General features: G+C 32.8%; 1 protein-coding gene across 2 annotated transcripts in view; it reads left to right on the top strand.

Annotated features, from left to right (window-relative positions):
* Positions 1-19770, top strand: part of LOC118188688 (putative inhibitor of apoptosis) — an 82748-nt gene that overhangs the window by 30840 nt on the left and 32138 nt on the right. For both annotated transcript variants that reach the window (XM_035359184.1, XM_035359185.2), the window contains one exon: positions 10728-10972. In XM_035359184.1, the coding sequence (XP_035215075.1) occupies positions 10728-10972 (245 nt within the window). The remainder of the gene's footprint in view (positions 1-10727; positions 10973-19770) is intronic.

Here is a 19770-nt window from a genome sequence, read left to right as displayed (position 1 = left end):
ATATTATAGAAGTGTATCAAAATGTAGTGACAGTTTTTGATGGAGATGCACTTTTAGATGGAACATGCAGGAGGAGATGGTTAAAAAAATTTGAAGCAGGTGATTTCGACCCTAATGACCAACTTGGCTCTGGGCAGCCATCTTTGATTAGTGATGATGTTATCTAGATTATGATGGAGCAGGACCCTTTTTTTGACAACGTTAGGGATTGCAGAAAAGCTTAATTCAGCTCAATAAACCATTTTGGGACATTACTCAGAAACTGGGATTGGTCTATAAATATTTCAGATGGGTGCCTCATGAGCTAAGTGAGAACAATTTGTATGATCGAATCATTATGTGCACGTATCTGCTTGCTTGCAATAAAAACAAACACTTTTGGACTAAATGATAACTGCGGATGAAAAGGGGATTACCTACGAAAACATTGTTAGGAAAAGAGTATACTGTGTATCTGGACAGCCTGGCCCCATCTGTAAACTGATCTTGCATCTGAATAAGAGAATGCTGCGTATATGGTGGGATGTCTAAGACCCAGTACATTATGAGCATTTGTAACCTAAGGAAAAGCCCAATTAAGGGAGATACTGTCAGCATATGAATGATTTAAACAAAGCAGTCAAAGAAAAGAGACTAGCAACAGTAGGAAGCTTATATTGCATCATGATATTGCCAGAACATATGTTGCTTTGGTGACTTATCAGAAAATGGCAGAGCTAGGCTGAGAAATTCTTCTGCATCTACCATACTTCTGAGACCTAGAACACTCTGATTATCACTTTCTGTCTTTGCAATTTTTAAGTGAAAAAATTCAAAAGTGAAGCAGATGTTCCATATTCAGCCAACCACTACTTGAGTTCTTTGTATCTAAAGACCAGACATTTTTCAAAAATGGTATCTACAAACTACGATCATGATGGCAAGAGATGATAAGTAACAGTGGAAATTATATTGTACAATAGATGGTATTAAATGTATGAAAATGCATTATGTTCTTTCACTTCCTGTGGAGACAGAATTTTTCTGTAGACCTTTTATAATATATATCTTTGCAACACTGTTGTCCATAATTTGTAGTATGCTGTAATAATTTAGTAATTAGTGTTATGATCTATTCGCTTCCGTTCTGTGTAATAATCTGACTTAACAACTAATGAAGGAAGTAGATGATAATGCATTCTTCTCTAGTGTGTGTATGGCAGCCAGTATATATTCAGTTAATTTAGGTATAAAATGAAAGTACTTAAGTGATTTTTATGGTGATAATATATAAACACTTTTATGGTGCTCCTGATAAGAAAATTCGATGTTTCCATGTTAACTACTGCTGGGAATATCTGTTGGGAGGTAAGGGTAATTTTGGCAGTTACAGTAGTATTGTGGAATTTAGGTGTTCCTTAGTTTCAGTTCTTCATTCAATCTTGAATTTCTGTGCAGTCTGAAATATTCTACAATGTATCAAACGTTAAGAATAATGTATACACTGTAAATTATGCTTAGTAAATTTTCATGCTATATTAAATGCTAAATGACAGATACAAAAAATTTTCTCGTAGTACTAAAATAGACAGTATAGAATTAAAAAATATACAGCATCATAATATTTCAAAACAGATTATATAAATATGCTTATGAAAAAAGTGTAAAGTGACTTAGAGTTCACTTTAATAATTTTCCTTCCCTAGCTGGTAGTCGCATGAGGACTGAAATTTTAATTTTTTTTGCTAATTAGGAGAAATAGTTTTTAATGCACAATTCCAATGAAAAAACTCATTGCACACATCTGGTTAGTTCACATGAGGCAGTCGTAATTTTAGTCTTAATTTTACAACTCAAATTTGATCATTATGGCCAAAATACGTTTATACAGGTTAACCCACAGGCAAATCAGTTCACTTTTTGTTATTATTTTCTTCAAAAACTAAATTTTCAAGACATATCATGTAAGAATATTTAAGTGGTTGTTGCACTAAAGACTAAAGTATTCATTGCAAAATCATTTTTTAAATTGTTGTCTTAGTCTTCAATGACATCTCTGTCTCTGTGATAAGTTAACTTTGTCTTGTCTAAATCAGGAAGTCTAATTCTCTGCATTTTTTAAATAAATGCTGAAGACATTAATAGTTAATGATCATCAGCATCTTGTGGCAGTTATGTAAGAGGTGAGGCTTTGATAATAGTTTCCATATTGCAAAGCAAAATCAGCATATCTTCGGGAAAACCTCTTTTAAACAATTTTTTCACCTCCCCACTGAGCTACAATTGGGGGATTGAATTTCCATTGGATTCTCATAGTATATGTGTTACAACAGATTTGATTCCAATTGATAGATCTCAAAAGATTTTGGGCTCCAACAAAATTAGTCTTAATTATCAAAAAAATTTTTAATGACCTCTTTTTGGAGTAAACCTTCCACATCCCAAATGAAAATCACTGGTAGATAAACTTTTGGTTAGGTTTCTTTTCATCCCTTTCTTTAAATATAACGTACCAGCTGCAGTGATTCTGATAACTTTAAAAACTAAAACATCTTGAATTCTATCTTCAGGAAGGGTCATAGATATAGTAAATATTCCTTAAGCTTCATAATTTCTGCAATGAAATGCACTTTAATAACACTCTAATGACAGTTTTTCTTTTTCTCCAAACTTAAAGTTTCTCTCAAACATTCATAAGAATGCAGTGTACTCCAGCATGGGAGGACTGTGATGTTCAAAGATCAATCTAATATCATGTTTCAATGGTAAAACTGTAGAGCATGAGAAATTTTCTTCATCATCTCTTCTAAAGATCTTCATCTTTATTCTAAGTATGCCATCTTTATCAAGAAATATGTGAACTCCTATGAGGTCAGTGTTTTCCTTAAGTGACTCCAACTGAATGATTTTCAACAATAACTTTTCTGCTATTTCTTCGACTGCCAGATTTTCCTTTAATTTTCTTTTCTTTTGTTGGTAATTTCTTATAAAGCAAAACATCCGGAAGATCATTCTTATTCATTATTGAGCATTCTAGTATCTTGAAAAATACCTAAGGTGTAATTTTTGTTTTACAGTGGAAAGAAGACATTTTCTTCTTTGAAAATATCTTCTTCATTAACTGTCTGTTTTGTTTTTGATCATTCTCCTATTTTTTTTATCACAAGACATTGCACTCACTCAGATTTCAGCAGAATCCTAATGGAATACGCATGAGAATGCAATTCAGCTGAGTTAGGGTCTCCTGGCTTATACTTCTAATTATTTCTCTCAGATAATGACAAGATTTAATTCTATTTTGGACACATACTCCACAATGATCATCTTTTTGTATCCATACAAGCGCAGTAAATGCCCAACTTTCCAGCACTCAACTAGCTAGAAAGCTCAAATAACTGGAATAAATTCAGAACTGTATAAAAATTGCAACTCCCCTCCGTAAAACTTAATACAGTAAAATTTCAACTGTCCAGAAAGCTCAAGCAATGATGAATTACAGATATGTGAAAATTCCAGCCTAATAAATGCAATTCCTGGTAGAAAAGCCAAATGAATGGAAGAAAAAATTTCTGGTATAAAATTATAAAAAGAGTTCTTTTATTTTTATCAACTCAAAAATACCTGCTTTTAAATTATATGAGACGCTGAAAGAAAAAGAGCATTCCAGATACGAATGCAGAAGTAAAGCATCATATTCGATTATGAAATTCTGTCGACCATGAAAATTGGTGGTGAACTCGCCAGACTTGAGCCAGTCATTTCAGCAGAAGTTTGAAGGAACAGATAGCTCTTGTTTAGCTGTTGTTTAAGTTGCTTCGTTTCATGTGATAATACTTTCTCTTTAATTCTACTAAACAGACATAATTTCTTGTTTAGTTACAAAGTTCCGCTGTTCAAGTCGTATATTTGCTGTGTTGAGAATACCGACTAATTTGTCAAACGAAATTTTTTCCTTTTCAATAACCGTGTCACTTTCTTCACTATCGGAAGCGAATTATAATGAATAGGAACTTGATTTAAATCATATCAAAGATGGAGTACATCGAGATGAAATACAACATTTAGTAAGGAATTATAAGCCAAATAAAATAAAAACATCTGCCCTGAAGATAAGAATAGTGCTGACAGATCAACCTCCAATTCATTGCGCGCCGCGGCGTTCCCCCCCCCTCCCGCCGCAGAGCAGTGTGAAATTGATAAACAGATTTCGAAATTTTTAGAGAAACAAAGGATATGCCATTATCCATTTTTTGCAGCAATTCCACTTTTTGTTTAATGGACATCGAAACATACTTTCTCTTTGTAGATCCTTTACATATTAGTAAATATATATCGGTAATTCTATTTGGCATAATCGAAAGTTCAACCTTACATTTATAAAATTGCTCTAACAGTCTGCAAAAATAATAAGCCGGATCAAATTAGAAGATTAAGGAACAACGCAATCTGCAACATTAACTGAAATAGATAATTAGATAATTTTAACTTAGCTCCGTCCGTTATACATTAAACGCGCATGCGTAAATGTATTATGCGCATTCGCACACGCATATTCGCAGCTGTAAAGTCTTACGCGCACGCGTAAACGTGATGCATGCGCAGAAGGTTTGTAGCTTTGAGGTCTGGATTATAGATCATTCCGGATTATGGGTGTCCGAATTAACGACTTTTGACTGTATATATATATATATATACGAGGGCTATCCAGAAAGTAGATTACGTTTTGGAATAAAAAAATAAACAAAGTATAGGAAACAAATTTTATTATATACAGATGAAAGCCACACTCAAATACTACTTTTCTACATAGTCACCATACAAATTAAGGCATTTATCGTAGCGATGTACGAGCTTGGAAATTCCTTCGTCGAAAAATTCGGCCGCCTGCGCCTTCAACCACTTCGTTACCTCTTCTTGCCTTCCATCTTGCACAAAACTTGTGGTAACCAAGCTTTTCGCTGATGATTTCGTGCAACAAACTTCGCGAAATTTGTGGAAAACTCAAAGAAAGTTCCGTTATTGTGAAATTTCGATTTTCACGGACTTTAGCATCGACTTTTTCGAGAAGTTCGGCGGTCACTATGCTGGGTCTCCCACTTCGATCTTCGTCGTGAACATTGGTTCGGCCATTTTGAAATCTTATGACCCACTGATGCACTCCACATTCAGTGATAATGTTGTCCCCATACACTTCACGAAGCTGCCGATAGATTTCTATCGGTTTACAGTTTTTTTGCAGTCAGAAACCTTATTACTGAGCGCACCTCGCAGCTCGTGGGATTTTCAATTAACGCAGACATTTCAAACCGTCACAGTATCTGAACGGAGCACAGCACGAACCTCTCACTAGCACGGCTAGATGCAGACTGAGCTGTGCAATGCTCTGACCCCAAGATGGCCGCGCTAGCCCCGCCCCTAGCGGACACAGACGGAAACGTAATGTACTTCTTGTTAGCCCTCGTATATTACTAAAAGTAAAACAACTTATCAAAAACTAATTGGGTTAACATAAAGCCAAAGCTTTACATTGATTGCATTTAAGGCCCATCTACACGTAGCGATATCCTTGGCCAACTTAGCTGGCCGACAATATCTGAGATAGCTCGCCTGTCCACACGGAGCGATATTTCCAAAGATATTGATTTATTCATTCCAAAATGAGGAGAAAAGCATGTGATCATTCACAGCAATCTTATCGGCTAGAGACTCCCGATTTTATCATACGCTAGTGAGCAGTGAACACCAGTTCTGAAATCGTGGCAGAGAGCATGACCGATTTTTGGTGCATACGCAGATCCTTAAAATTGTTGCTCTACCAGCATCAAGTCAGCCAAGAAAAACGCTTCATGTAGATGGGGCTTTAGCCCTAATATTGGATAAGCATGACGTTGCAACACAATCTTAAGTAGTTCATTTCGGTTTAATGTTACTTCATTTAATTCTCAATAAGCTGGTTTAATTTTTTTTTTTCAAGAAGGCTATAAGTTCTACTTCTTTCTCTCGCATTTTGAAAAAATTATTATTATTTGGGATTGCATGATGTGCAATGTTTTCAAAGTTACAGGATCTGGCATAGAAAAAAAAAAACATAATGGTGATGTATTTTGTCAATTCAATAGACAATATTAATCAATGCGTAAAGCATTCCAGCAGTAGGTAAGTAAACTAGCACTTGCCTGAATCACCGGGTTTTTCATTCTGGTGTATCCAAAAAATACGCACAGGTTCAGCTTTTTAAAACTTTAATTTGTACACAAGTTATAAAAGAGAGGTTATTACAAGAGATCAAAAACTGCGCATCCATTTTCTAAGGCATTCAAAAATAAACTAAACTAAAAATAGAACACTGATTAAATCATAAATCATTGAGCGTGCGGTTAAAACTTACGTAATCAGTTCAATCCGTTATGTGTGCGCACAGGCAGAAGTATCACATATCCAACGAAGTTTGTTTTCATATGCTATATCTGTAATTAGTATCTCTTTATTATCTAACTGAGTAAAGAATACTCTGTTTAACTTGTATAGGGATGATTGGCAGTATCTGCACCTAATTTCATGTTTGATGGGATTTTGTATTGTTTGAAATACGATGGCTTTTGTGACTGACATGTTTTTTTTTAATTAAATTTTAAATGCAGGCTTTTCATATTCAAGTTGATAACAAAGAGGATGATTGTTTTTATAATTTTAAAGTGAAATGTTTCCCATTGATAAAAGCTTAACTATCCAGAATTCGGCATTTCCCAAGCTTTCTGGATAGTCAAGCTTTTATTGTACTGTTGAAACGATAGTTCAATAATATCATGGGATCTCTTTTAAGTTTTGAAATTGTGTGATAATCAAAATAAGACAAGCTCCTATATAGGCTGTCATTCATTCCAATCTTGAATTAGTAATTTTATGTTAAGAAGCTACTCAGTTTTTAGCATAGAGAGCTTGCACTGTGATGTCATTTTCCTGAACATTTCAATGTATACGACTGCACTGTATTCAAATTTACAGGCATTGCAAAAGGTGTGCAGACTGAATTTTGCATATTAAAGAATATTTAGGCATCTAAGTATTTTAACTTCAGACAAAAGGTACAGTTTATTCTCAGCTGTCTAGGCTAATGCCAGGGATGCAGGTCACAGATGAATGAAAAATATTTATAGTCCAAACTATCAGTTTTCTAGCATTTACTATGCCTTTTAAAAAATCAGTAATTTTACTTAATTTAGAGAACTTTTAAATATTTGTCAAATTTCACTGCACATTTTTCTGTCGACTGCAAGTGCTATTTTATCATTATATTCGAACCCCTTTGGTTGACGAAGTCCAATAGAGTTTTGACAGAAGTCATTGCTGTGCTGGGATTAATGTAATTATCTTCTTTGCTTGTATTTTCAGTACCATTCTCTGTTTCTTCTGTTCTAGTGACATTTGAAATGATACCTGCATGACTAGCATTGAAAGCCCAGTTACCGTATTTTTCGCCGTATAAGACGCACCCAATTTTAAAGGAGGCAAATCTAGAAAAAAAGATTATGAACCAAATTCTGTAGTAAAATATTTTATATCAACTTTATAAAGTTAACAGCAGTTTAAGAAAAATTTTATGTCAACCATGTAACATACTAAGAGCTATCTTTACTCTCATAAACAGTCAGCAAACAGTGAAAGTAACAAAAATAAGGCTGCCATGTTTTTATTCTAACCCCAAGAATTCCTCTTCTTCGCTGCTATCAGAAATGAGGAAGGACAGATCCACGCAGTCATTGTCATCACTTTCTTCCTCACTGGTGTCAAATAAGACGTTGTCTTCTGTTCCATCCAAGGCATTACTAATGCCACACTTCTTGAATGATTTTACAACAATGTCTTTCTTTACGGAGTCCGATGACCTTTTAACCCATTCACACACTTGTGTGATAGTATTCCTTTGGCATTTTTTGTGCAATTCTGGTTTTGGTGCGCATAGAAAGGCCAGATCTCTTCATAAATCTATAGCACCACGATGGTGATCCGGTGAAATCCTGAATGCCTTTCTCCACAGCAATGCGTTTGGCCTCATAGATTATCATTTTTGTTGAGACAGAAAGTCCATTTTGCTGGTGACATGTGATCCACTCCTTTACTTCTACCTCTGGCCACTTTGCAGGAGGGCCATGGTGGGCTTTTGTATTTGCCGTATAAGACGCAGGCACTTTTTCCCCCCTGATTTTGGGGAGAAAAAGTGCGTCTTATACGGCGAAAAATACGGTAAGTCGAATCGCCTTCAAACCATTCCATGATGTATTCCAGACCAACATTTTCAAAGAATTTTATGCTTTTCATTTTTAAACATACAATTTGAATTATTGCCTTGAATTCTTCACAACCAAATAATCGAGAGTACATTATCAGTAGAGAAATAGTGAGAAAGCTTTAACTGTGCACATTCAGCAGTTAACTGTTAACTCGAAATTAATAGGAAATTTTTTCCTCATGCCGGTGTTTATGTTCTGCATGAACTTGCTACTGAAACCATTAGCAATGATTATTAATTTGTAATTCTCTGGGTATGAGAAATGATATATACCCTTTCTCATGGCATACTGTGATTGGAGATGAGAAATTGATTCATTTGCTAATATTGCCTCCAAAAAATATTTGAATCTAAAAGACAATTTAGTTTCCAGAGCAAAGCCAAAGTTACATCCATACAATTGGGATTTATGATGATTATCATGATTTATTTTGAACTGCTCGAAAGTAAGTGACAATCAATATAGAAATCTGTTGTCATCAGTTAGATTATATGAAATAGCTGTTAACTACCAAATAACCAACATTAGTCAACAGATGTAGTATAGTCTCAGCAATATTGTATTCGGCACATAGCCAAGACGCTTGATTACTACATATGACAAAAGTAACTCTGCAAAAGCTTTTGAAGTCATGTGGAATAATAGGGACTACATTAATGATTTAATTTATTTAATGGTATAATGGTATGAGTTTTTTGTGTTTGAAATTCTCTTATCTCAATCCTGCATTATTTTCTTATCAACATGGTACAAACTTAAATCATTCTCTATTAAGCATAATGTTTTTAATTCTTGTGAATGGTGTAATGTAGAGATTCCTACAACTAAAATAAATGTATTTTATATGTTATTTACTACTAGCACTAGAAATGTCTGTAACAGAGTTTATGCCGCTTTGGTGTTATTATATATTAACTTTGGCATTATTATATATTATTACTTTATACTGCTATGGATTTATCATCTTTGTACCTTGGGAAATGTTGACATTACATGAAACAATAGGATTTTTATTCTGCATCTGATTTTCTAATAGCTACTTAACAGTGTTGCCATTCATCATAACATTAAAATGGGTAGTTTATCTTTAAAATTATAATTGCCAAAAAACTGAGTAAGGGACTTAAAAGCAATAAATACATATCTTAATAACTTAAATATTTTATTTTTTAATAATCTGTAGAATTGGTGTAATTTAGAATATTTAATTTACAATGTTATCTGATTTAGTTACAAACACTTGTTGAATTATTGTGTTTAATGAAATGTTTGTGATGCCACACGTTGCATACCTTGGAACAGAATTTTTTTCCCCCCTAGCACCTGAGGTGCTGTTATTCTCATCCCTCATGTCTGCTATTTTTGTGTCTATGTCACTTTTCGAATGTTATCACGTTGTGTTATTTTTAAAGGAATAATGTAGCGAATGTAATGAAATGTGTGGTAACACAAATAAAAGGATGTTGCCACCAAATGTTATCATCATGTATTGTTTTTTAAGAAAAATTTATTCTAATATGAAAAAAAATCTATGCAAACATTTAACACTTTATCTTGGAATTCTAAAGATATGCAATATGAAATTTTTTTCATGTGCCAGTTTGTTGCCACTTGATAAAGCATAAAATATTTAATTTTTCTGTTAAATTTAACTTGCCTGTTATTAATTAACAAATTAATTTAAAAACAATAAATGCAGTTCTGTATCCCTTTTATTAATTATCAGCTGGACCCATGAAGTTACGCTTGCTGAATTTATTAAAAAATTATATATATTTTTTCTTTTTGCAATAACTATTTTAGGCAGCTGGCCATGCCAGCAGCTAGTTGTTTGAGAAGGGAAAGACACAACAAACATAATATGATGCAAAAATGAGGTTTGAGAATGATAGTCCTTCTGTGCTAAAAAAGGTATTTCAACACTTAACATTGTATCGTAAATTCTAAATGTATGCTGTTTTTAAAAATTTTGTGATTTTGCTGTTGAATTTTGCATGGCATAAGCTCAAAGAAAGTGCTATATTATAAGTCAGTAAGACAAAAGAAAAAAAAAAAAAAAAAAAAAGAAGAAGAAAAAGTAAAGACCGTGTCAGCAAGAGTGCATCCAAGAGCAAATAAATTATGAGCTCAAAGAAAGCATAATAAATCTTAATGAATCCTCAGGTGCGATGTTAAAATCTGAATCCTTTGAGTTTTTTTCTTTCCCCCCCTTTTTTTTTATAAAACTACTGAAAAAGAAGATTTGTTATTTTAGTGCAGTTCTTATATTCTTTTCTCATAAATGCGTAGCATTTGTTTTTACTTTATGATGTTTTGGAAAATGCATTTTATCATTCTTTCATGAATACTTACTAGCTAACATTGATAATTGTTCTAGAATGTTTTTGTTTGGAAGAATGATCACAGTTATGCATTTGTTTCTCATAAATATCCCATTAAACAATATATATTTTTCAGGAAAATGTTCAAGTGCAGTCTTCGTCTGTTCAGCATTCTGAGTCTCTTCTGATTAAAATAGATGAAGCTATGAACTCAAATTTGGTGAAATATGTCTTGGAAACTGGTTTATTTCCAAAATACATTGTTAGAGCTGCTATCCTTCGACAGATAAATGAAACTGGTTCTTCCTTCTCAAATATTGATGATTTATGTGTTGCTGTATCTTACCTCAAAGAAGAAATGGAAAAAGAACCTATCAAAATGTAAGACTAGTTTAGTTCCTTGATGAAAAAATGAATGTATTATGATATTTAACAATTAGTCCTACAGACATATCTTTAGTTTATAAATTTTAGTTTATAAATCTTAGTTTTCTATAGTTTAATTGCATTTAAAGGAATTGTTTTGATTTTTCATACTATTTTTACTTCCTTGTACGAAGTAAAAAGGAAGTATTGTAATCGCGAAAAGTTTCAGGCAGCATATTTCAACGAAAATATCCATTTGACCGTTCTCGAATGCAATTTAACGCTGTTTTTGCGTGATATCTGTACGTAAGGACAGAATAAAATACTCTTTTCCTTCAAAAAAATTATAAAACTGGTTTAAAATTAATTCTGACGATAATTTTTCGTGGCGTCTGTACGAACGTATGTACATACATGCGTACGTACGTATCTCGCATAACTCGAAAACGCGTAGCCTCAGAACGTTGAAATTTTGTGTATAGGACTGCTATAACATGTAGATGTTGCACCTTGTATTTTGGTTGCAATCGGCCGCACTAAACGTATATAAATTTATTTATATATATATCCACTCTATTACCCGTCTCAGTGATCTCAGTTTCTTTACTCTTATATGTTTGTAAATTGTACATTTTTTGCTTTAAAAATTATTGAATTATGTTATTTTTATTTTCCGGTTAAGGTTTTTATGCCTTTAGTAAATCTGTGTGCAATATTTTTAGAATTATCAGCAATTTTAAAGTTGTTTAATTGCCGCTAAGCCTGTTTTTAATGGCGGTCATTGATGTTTTACATTTGAAACAGGAGACTAGTGGATTTGTTGCCAATCTAGAGAAACTTAAGCTTCGCAACAACAAAGATAACGCATTCATTTATTATTGCCAATTAAATCATGCTTAATTCCTTCTGGAATTTTTTCGAGGAAATAAGCGTTTGAGATTTACTTCGTAATTTTTAATATAGATATTTTGAGTTTTTATGTATTGAGAACTGAATTAATTAAATGAGAAATACTCAATCGTCTGTGAAAAACTGTTTCTTTTTTGTTTTGTTTGCTTAATTTCTTTCATACATAGTTCTAGCTTTATTATAGTATTTGAATAGAACATGTGGCAACGATTAGATAATTCATTAAATGATATACATGTTGTGTAATCTGAGTCGTAATATGAATGAAATATAATACTGTTAAGTGAACCTAGCGCCAGAGTGTCGCTATGGTAAACAAAGTGAATTTTAAAGAATGCATTTATTCTGTTGTGGTTTATGCGCTGTGGGCGAAGTAGGTTTAATTCAATCTAATAAGTTTAAATATAATGCAAGAAAAAATGCATGTAATTTAATATTCTGTACAAGGAAGTCATGTGGTGTACACATCAGATTTTTTTAAAATTGTAATGCACATGTTTATGCTTGTGAAACCTATTGAAATATTTTATAAATTATGGCTTCATTTCATACATAGCATGGATTTTACGGTAGTATGCAAATGGAATGATCATATGTACTTTTACCTTTTGTTTTAACCAATTATAAGAAGTGAGTAGGTAATCCATTCGGCCTGTGAATTTGCTATAAAATTGAACATATTTTTTAAAAGTTTAACTTTCCTGTCATACTTTCTCCTGTTATTAAAATCCGTAGTTTAATACTTGAAGAATCCATTCCGGTTATCAACTGGGGTATCTGCAGTTTCTTTGGTAGTATGGTTTAATATACAATAATAAGTAAATTGCATTCATGTAAACACGACACAGGGCTCATGTAAACACAATTACACTGTAGTATTTTCTTAAAATTTAGGTTTTCTAAGGTATTTTCAAATTCACAAAATTATTCATGGCCACTTTGATGCGGACTCTTGTAATAAACATGCTTTTACTTTTCTCTTCAATAAAGCCCTCTGGCTGGATTATACATATTTTGCCCACTTTGCATATAAATATGCATTTTTTATGTGTAATTGACAGTTAGTCTATCCATATAAACATACTGGTATTGCAAAAATATTCTTATGATTGAATAATTAACTAGGGACTGTAAACATTATGAAAATCTTCCCTTCTTTTCTGCCTAAACCCCTGTGCTAGTAGACATGCTTTATATTGAACCATTTCATCATTTTTATTTCTTTTTAATGTACAGGCCTATTTGTTTCCTAATATATTTTTCCTTTCTGACATTTCAACTAATTCTCAGACTTTCAGTATCTTCATCATTTCATTTTCTTCCCTCATTGTCATATCCCATTCTGCTGCATTGGCAAATTTCCGTGCTTCTTTAAAATTTTGTGAGAATTCAGAACTGTGTTCTTTTTCTACAAAATTTACTTTTCCAGAGCATTAGCCTCTTAAGTCAAATATATCTTTCTGAAATGTAATGTTTCTAGTTTCGTAATATTTTTCAATGTCGTTATGGCATCTAAAATGAGTGTGTGTTCCTTCTACATAGTGATATTTCTATATAGTGATATATGTATGTGTTCCATCTGGCCTTTCTGCTTTTCTTGGCTAATTTAAGTCCAAAATTTCTTTTGCAGTTGATTTGTGTTCTAATGACTCTATTCATTCTCTAGGAGTTTCCTGGTCTTCTGATTTCAATAACATTTGTGGTTCTTCTGATTCTTTGAGTTTTTTAAGTTTCTGATCCAGGATGCTATCTGCTGCATTTCATTCTTTCATCAAACTTCACATTACAGGTTTCTAATTAATCTCTGTTCTTCTAGTAGCCATATTCTACACCCCCTAGTTTCCTTAGCTTATTGTACCTCGGATCTTACTTTGCTTCTCATTTGCAAATTATCTCCTGTCGGTTTTGGTATGACAGTATATACTTTATAGCCAAATACTCTAAAATAAATAACACCGGTTTTTCTATTGAGGAACATTTCATGAGGGGTTTGGTTATTCTTATGACATACCCTGTTCCCAAGTATGTACGAAACATCCAAGAGTTTCTGATCAACATTCTTTTCCCAATTTATTATCATTAAGTATAGTTTTAACTGCACCTAATGTCGTTCAGTTACAAGTGTTTGCACGCAATATTCTCTTCAGCGATGCAGGCATTTGTATGTTCAGAACTAATTTCTCTAAATGCCTTTTGAATTGCCTGTTACAGAATTCACCGCTATTATTAGTGCATATAGTAATTAATTTTCTATTTCTCTATATAGTTTCTGAAGTTACTAATCAATTTATTTTTATTTTTCATGTAATATACAGTTGCCAGTCTACTATAGAATACAATCTACTATACTACAGTAGAAACAAAATATTTATTCCCACCTTTAGATGGAACTGGGACAAACATCTGAATAAACCAACTGCTGTGGCTTATCTCTTTGGAATGAGTTAAAAAAATATTCTACTAGATTTAGTAATAATTCAAGATGCACACTTTTCCATTGGATTTTCGATTTTACGTACTCTTTCACGCTTTGATTTTTACTACTGTTTTGAATATAGCGAAAATTTACATGACAAAATCTTCTATTCTATAACTTCGCATCATCTTTTTTTAAACTTTCTGGTTTATGTATTGTAACCAGCTTCCTTTTTATTTGTTGTATACATAAGATATAGGTTGTCATACTTTTGCATAACATAATATATCCCAATTATTGAAGTATATCAGCATTTTACCATTTCAGTCTACAAAATGGGCACTTGCCTTTTGTAGCCTTGCTCCCGATAGTAACTTTGTTCTTAGATTTGGATTATATAACATTTTCTAATTCAATCCAGTTCATTCAAATGTCTACTTTTAGTGCAAATTTTATGGTACTTTTTCCTAATACTCTACTTTCAAAATTTCTTACAGTTAGAGACATACAAATTGATATCTTCAAAATTTATCATAAAATTTCTATGATTGCAGAAATGAGTTGTAGCAGGTATATCTGTGACGCAATTAAATTTATCTGTATATTTATCCTTTATCTGCAGCTGGCACATAATTTTCTACTAACATTAATTCCTTATCTTAAAGCTGTTTGTTTTGATCATCTGTTTTAAACTTCGGTTTTTATTTAAATTTTCTTTAGACTATGCAATTAATTAAGTGTTCAAATTTCTGACATCTGGGAGAAGGTTCTATCTTTACATTCCCTATTTTCTTAAATTTAGTTTTAGCTTCATTTTTATTCCCCCCCCCCCACATTTATGAGAATAGTATTAAATACACTAACCTTGCTGTGTTCTAAATCAGCATATACCTGACAAAGTCGACTTTCTGCCCTTGAGTGCATCGGTCATTTTCCCAGCATAAAATCATTGTCCATCCACTTATAAATCAGCTGTACACTCTCGGAGTATCCCTGGGCCAAACACCGAAATGCCCCAAATCCTTTAAGACTGTTGCATCCAGCTTCAGCCAGCTTGTTCACTGTCATTTTTATCCTAGTGATAAATATCCCTTCATCTGGTGCATACTTAAAGCTGAAAAATTCATGTAGTAGCTGAATTACTGTAGCTCTTGCTTTGGATTCAGATTGCTTCTGCAAAACCTCCTATGCTTCATTACCACTCAGACATTCTTGTATTAATGACCTCAACTCATTTTTAATTCCATAGTATAATATAGTGAAGACTTATTTTATCTCAACTTGAAATCATACTTTTCATGTGTTGTTGCATTTAAACCAAATTCTTCATTACCTTCTATGAAGCTTTTGCAATTTCTATCCAGCAACAGCATCTTTATGTCGACTTTCCATTGATCTCAGTTGCCAACTTGTAAAACACATTTGCTTTCTTGTGTTTGTTTTTGTAGATAGCAACCTCCTTTGCTTGTGTTCAGTGGTGTAAATAAGGGTATGTAAGGAATGCCATGGCATGCTATTGAGAAATTTAAGGATATTCTGTTTTTAAATATTTGCTGTTGAATTGAATTTAATGTATCATGAGTAAGATGAACATGATATTTAATAAATAAACCTATTAGATAAAAAATTCATAATGAAAAGACAAAAAAAAATTGTTTTCTTATGAAGAAAACTGAATTTTGATATGATAAACTGATAGAAGACTGAAAAAATATAAAAAATGTATGCCAACACTTAACACTGCATCAGGAATTTTAAGCATATGCTGCTATTCAGCTTTTAAAAATTTTGTGATTTTTGGTATTTTTACTTTATGTGGCATAAGTGTGAAGAAAACAATGCTTAATAATAAAGCTAAAAAGAAAGCAAACAAAATGGGAGTTTGCAGGAGTGAGAGCAAGAGCATAAAAAACTTTATGAAGCCCTGGGCAGCAGTTACTGTAATTTCTGGCAGAAAGGCCACATCAGCATAAACGCTGCAATAAATTAAATTTGCATGTAACATAATTGTGGACCTTATACAATATATCAGTTAAGAAAAATGCATGAAATGAAACCATAACTCAAAAATAAATTATAGGTAAGAAATTTTGAAAATATACTTATGTTAACGAATATACCCACTAAAGAAGTCCATATTTGTAATGCTCATACTATATTATAAAAAATATCGCAACAACAAGATATTAAATTTGGATGACAGAAGGAAATTTTAAATTTTACTTACAAAAAGAGTTAAAGCAAACTGTACATCATATGAAGCCATCAAAATCTGATTTTTCACTATCTGAATTAAAAAGATCTAGCAAATCTTTATTTAAATGGTCCAAGTCTTCCAGATTGTCACATTGATCCTCTTGGTTTACAGTCTCTTTATCTCAGGTTATAATTCCAGCTTCTTTGAACTCTGCTGTTATTAACTGTTGACAAAGTTTTAACCGGTTTCCGTGCACTTCCTAACCATTTTTCAACTTCTTCATAAGATGCTCTACGCATTTTGCCACTTTTGGCAAATGCATTTTGCTGCCGTAGTCCTTCACTTAGTCAACACTTCCACCGCTTTTGGACTTCAGCTTTGAAATATTTATTAACTGACAAATCAAATGCTTGTAAGAATTTTGTCAAACCATCAGGAATTATTGCTAAGGTCGTATACAGATTTTGACATCTGGTGTCACTGACTCAAGTGAATGAGACACATGAAACCGATTATCAACAGCCCTTTTGATTGGAATAAAGATCCCTTATGACACAGCCAAATTTTTTGTAGCCATTCATGCATGATTATTTCACACTTCCATTCATTCGTCGTTGCACAAATAATTATGTCATTAGGAAAATCTCCCTTCGGAATAGTTTTCCTTTTAAAAATGATCATCGGTGTTAACTTGTCACCATTTGTGGCACAAACATGTAAATGTAAACATGTAATGTAAAACATGTAAAATATCCATACATGTAAATGATGTTCTTTCATGCCCAGTTGTAAGCACAGATTCAGTTTTTACACCAGTTTCTTCAACAGTTCTGTTTGCTGGAGAGTCAAAAGCTAAGGGTGTGTCATCTTTATTTATTATCTGTGATGGAAGAAATTTTTGTTTGTCAATAATATCTGTCACATATTTTAGGAAAGATGCTTTTTTATCCTGCCAGTCCTTGGCAATTATTGCCCGACTGTTGTTTGAGTTCACACAGAAATATTTTTCCTTTTTTAAATCTGCTACACCAACAATGCTGTCCTTTGAAATCATGTATGTTCATTTGTTTCGTGGTAAATTTTGCTTGTAAATGAAATTTTACAATTGAAATTGCCATTCCCTTTCCTTGTTGCTCCTTTATCCATTTTGCGAGGTCGTCCTGTAGATTCAGCCATCTTACAGTACTACTTCTTTTGGCTCATTTCTTTTGTGGCACATTTTCAAGTTCTTTTTTAGTTCTCCAACATTGAGTGCATCTCTTCTCCATTTCAAACTCTCGAGCTGCTGCTCCTTTTCCAGTTTGTTCAGCACGTGAAATTACATTAAGCTTAAAGCCAGCAGTATAGCTTCTGTGCTGTTTAGGTGTCATTTAAAAAAAATTTTCACTCCCTTCTTAAAAACTAATGAAGAAAAATCAATTCATGCTGAAGTGGGAATACATCAGAGTTTGTTATTGCAATGCAGGTTGAGTCACGTCAGCCTTTGAAAAACATCTCGGCAGATTAACCATGGAAAAGGCAGGGCAGAGGAGAGGATGGATCCTGGAAGATTCATCCAGTAGCAGAGAAGAGAGACTATTCAAACTGATGAGAATACTGATTTGAAAGAGGAAAGAATGTCATTGTTTTGAGATCCCGTTTAAAGTGCATAAGGTACATAGGTCCATTCAAGGGAAAAGAATGTAAACAAAACAGTTCGCAGAAAGCAACTGAGTTGTCTTGTATATGAGAATAGCACCAAACTATGTAGAATGACATCAAAAGAAATATTTTTTTAGGTACATCTAAGTGCTGCATAGGTAGAAATGCCACACCCATTGAAAATTTTAAGTTTTAAACACATAAACACCGCGGTGTTTTTTCCAGAAAATATGGTAAAACCTTTTGGATTTTTCCTTCCCCCTTTCCTGTTCTTTTTCTTGTTAGAATACTGTAAATTTATGGGGGGGGAATAAAATTTTTTGCATAAGGGCCCAAGAGTTCTAGTTAAGCCACTGCTTGTGTTCCTGTAACATTGAATTGCTTGGGCCCATAAACTCTTGGCATGGGAGGTGTAGGAATGAATCTATTGAAAAGCATACTTTGCTTTTCAGAAATAAAAATGCCAGAACATATCTAAAATGAAGTTAACTTTTATTTATAATGCTAGTGATTCCTTCCTAAACAGCTGGTTTTAAAATATATCGTATTTATGTGAAGCACTGGCAGTACTCTCTTTTGCATAATGCTACTTGATGCAGCTTGCTCTTATTTGTAACATATCCAAATTTCAAGAATTTCAAACTACTTTAAACCAGTTTATTGCAGATTTTCAATTTGTTGCTTAACTTTTGGAAACGGTGTATATACTGTATATTCCGGTGTATAACGTGCACTTTTAATGCAAAATTTACGGGTATGCTTTATACACTTGATATGAAGATGGTAGATTTAAAAATTAGGAAAAAAATTAGTACAAAAATTAGATTTCTACATGAATCTAAATTCTGTTTATTTAACAGAAATTACATACCTTGTGAATGTAAAAATTTTCATTACCTGATAACATGAAGAGTTTGTCATATTTTTCTTCCATTACATCTTCAGGCACATAATCAAATTCTGTTTCATTTTCACCATCACTGTTACTCTGTTCCATAAATGAATAATCATTTTCCATGCCATCTAAATCATTAGCTATACTATATTTTTTAAATGACTTTTGAATTATATCAAGTTTAATTTCATTCCATGCTTTTATTATCCACTTACACACTATTTCTAGACCAGCATGATGCATTTGGCCTTTTTTTGTAAATGGTTTTGCACCTTTTTCCATCCACGTATTCCACTCTCATTTGAAATTTCCTTTGATCAGTTTATTGATACACACATCTAACAGCTGAACTAATCACATTGCTATACTTAGACTAGTTGTTATGTCTGTGTTACACTTCAGTTTTTTTCTCATTATCCATTAGATGGGATCTGAGCATGTCCCAAACTAAAAGATTTTCTAGATTCTTTAAGGTAAGTGGACACTTTTGTCAAATATTTCTTATCCACAATTTCACATTGTTTTATGCATCCATCCTTTCTCAAGAACAGGATTGAAAGCACCATTCGGAAATTAAATTTTGGCATTTTCTTTCTTTTAAAAATAACGATGGGTTTTAATTGTGTACCATATGCTAAGCGGAAAAGCACTACAGCAAGGTGAGATTTTTCGTGACCTGTTATGTAAACCATTTTTGTTCCTTTCACATCAGTTGTTTTAATTCGTACCACAGCAAACATTACTAGACTTTCATG

Source organism: Stegodyphus dumicola, chromosome X1, assembly GCF_044657685.1.
Source record: "Stegodyphus dumicola isolate Sdum_Otavi_A_Nest chromosome X1, ASM4465768v1".
Taxonomy (NCBI): domain Eukaryota; kingdom Metazoa; phylum Arthropoda; class Arachnida; order Araneae; family Eresidae; genus Stegodyphus; species Stegodyphus dumicola.
The sequence above is the reverse complement of the archived record's forward strand: the minus strand, read 5'-3'. Positions and strand labels throughout refer to the sequence as shown.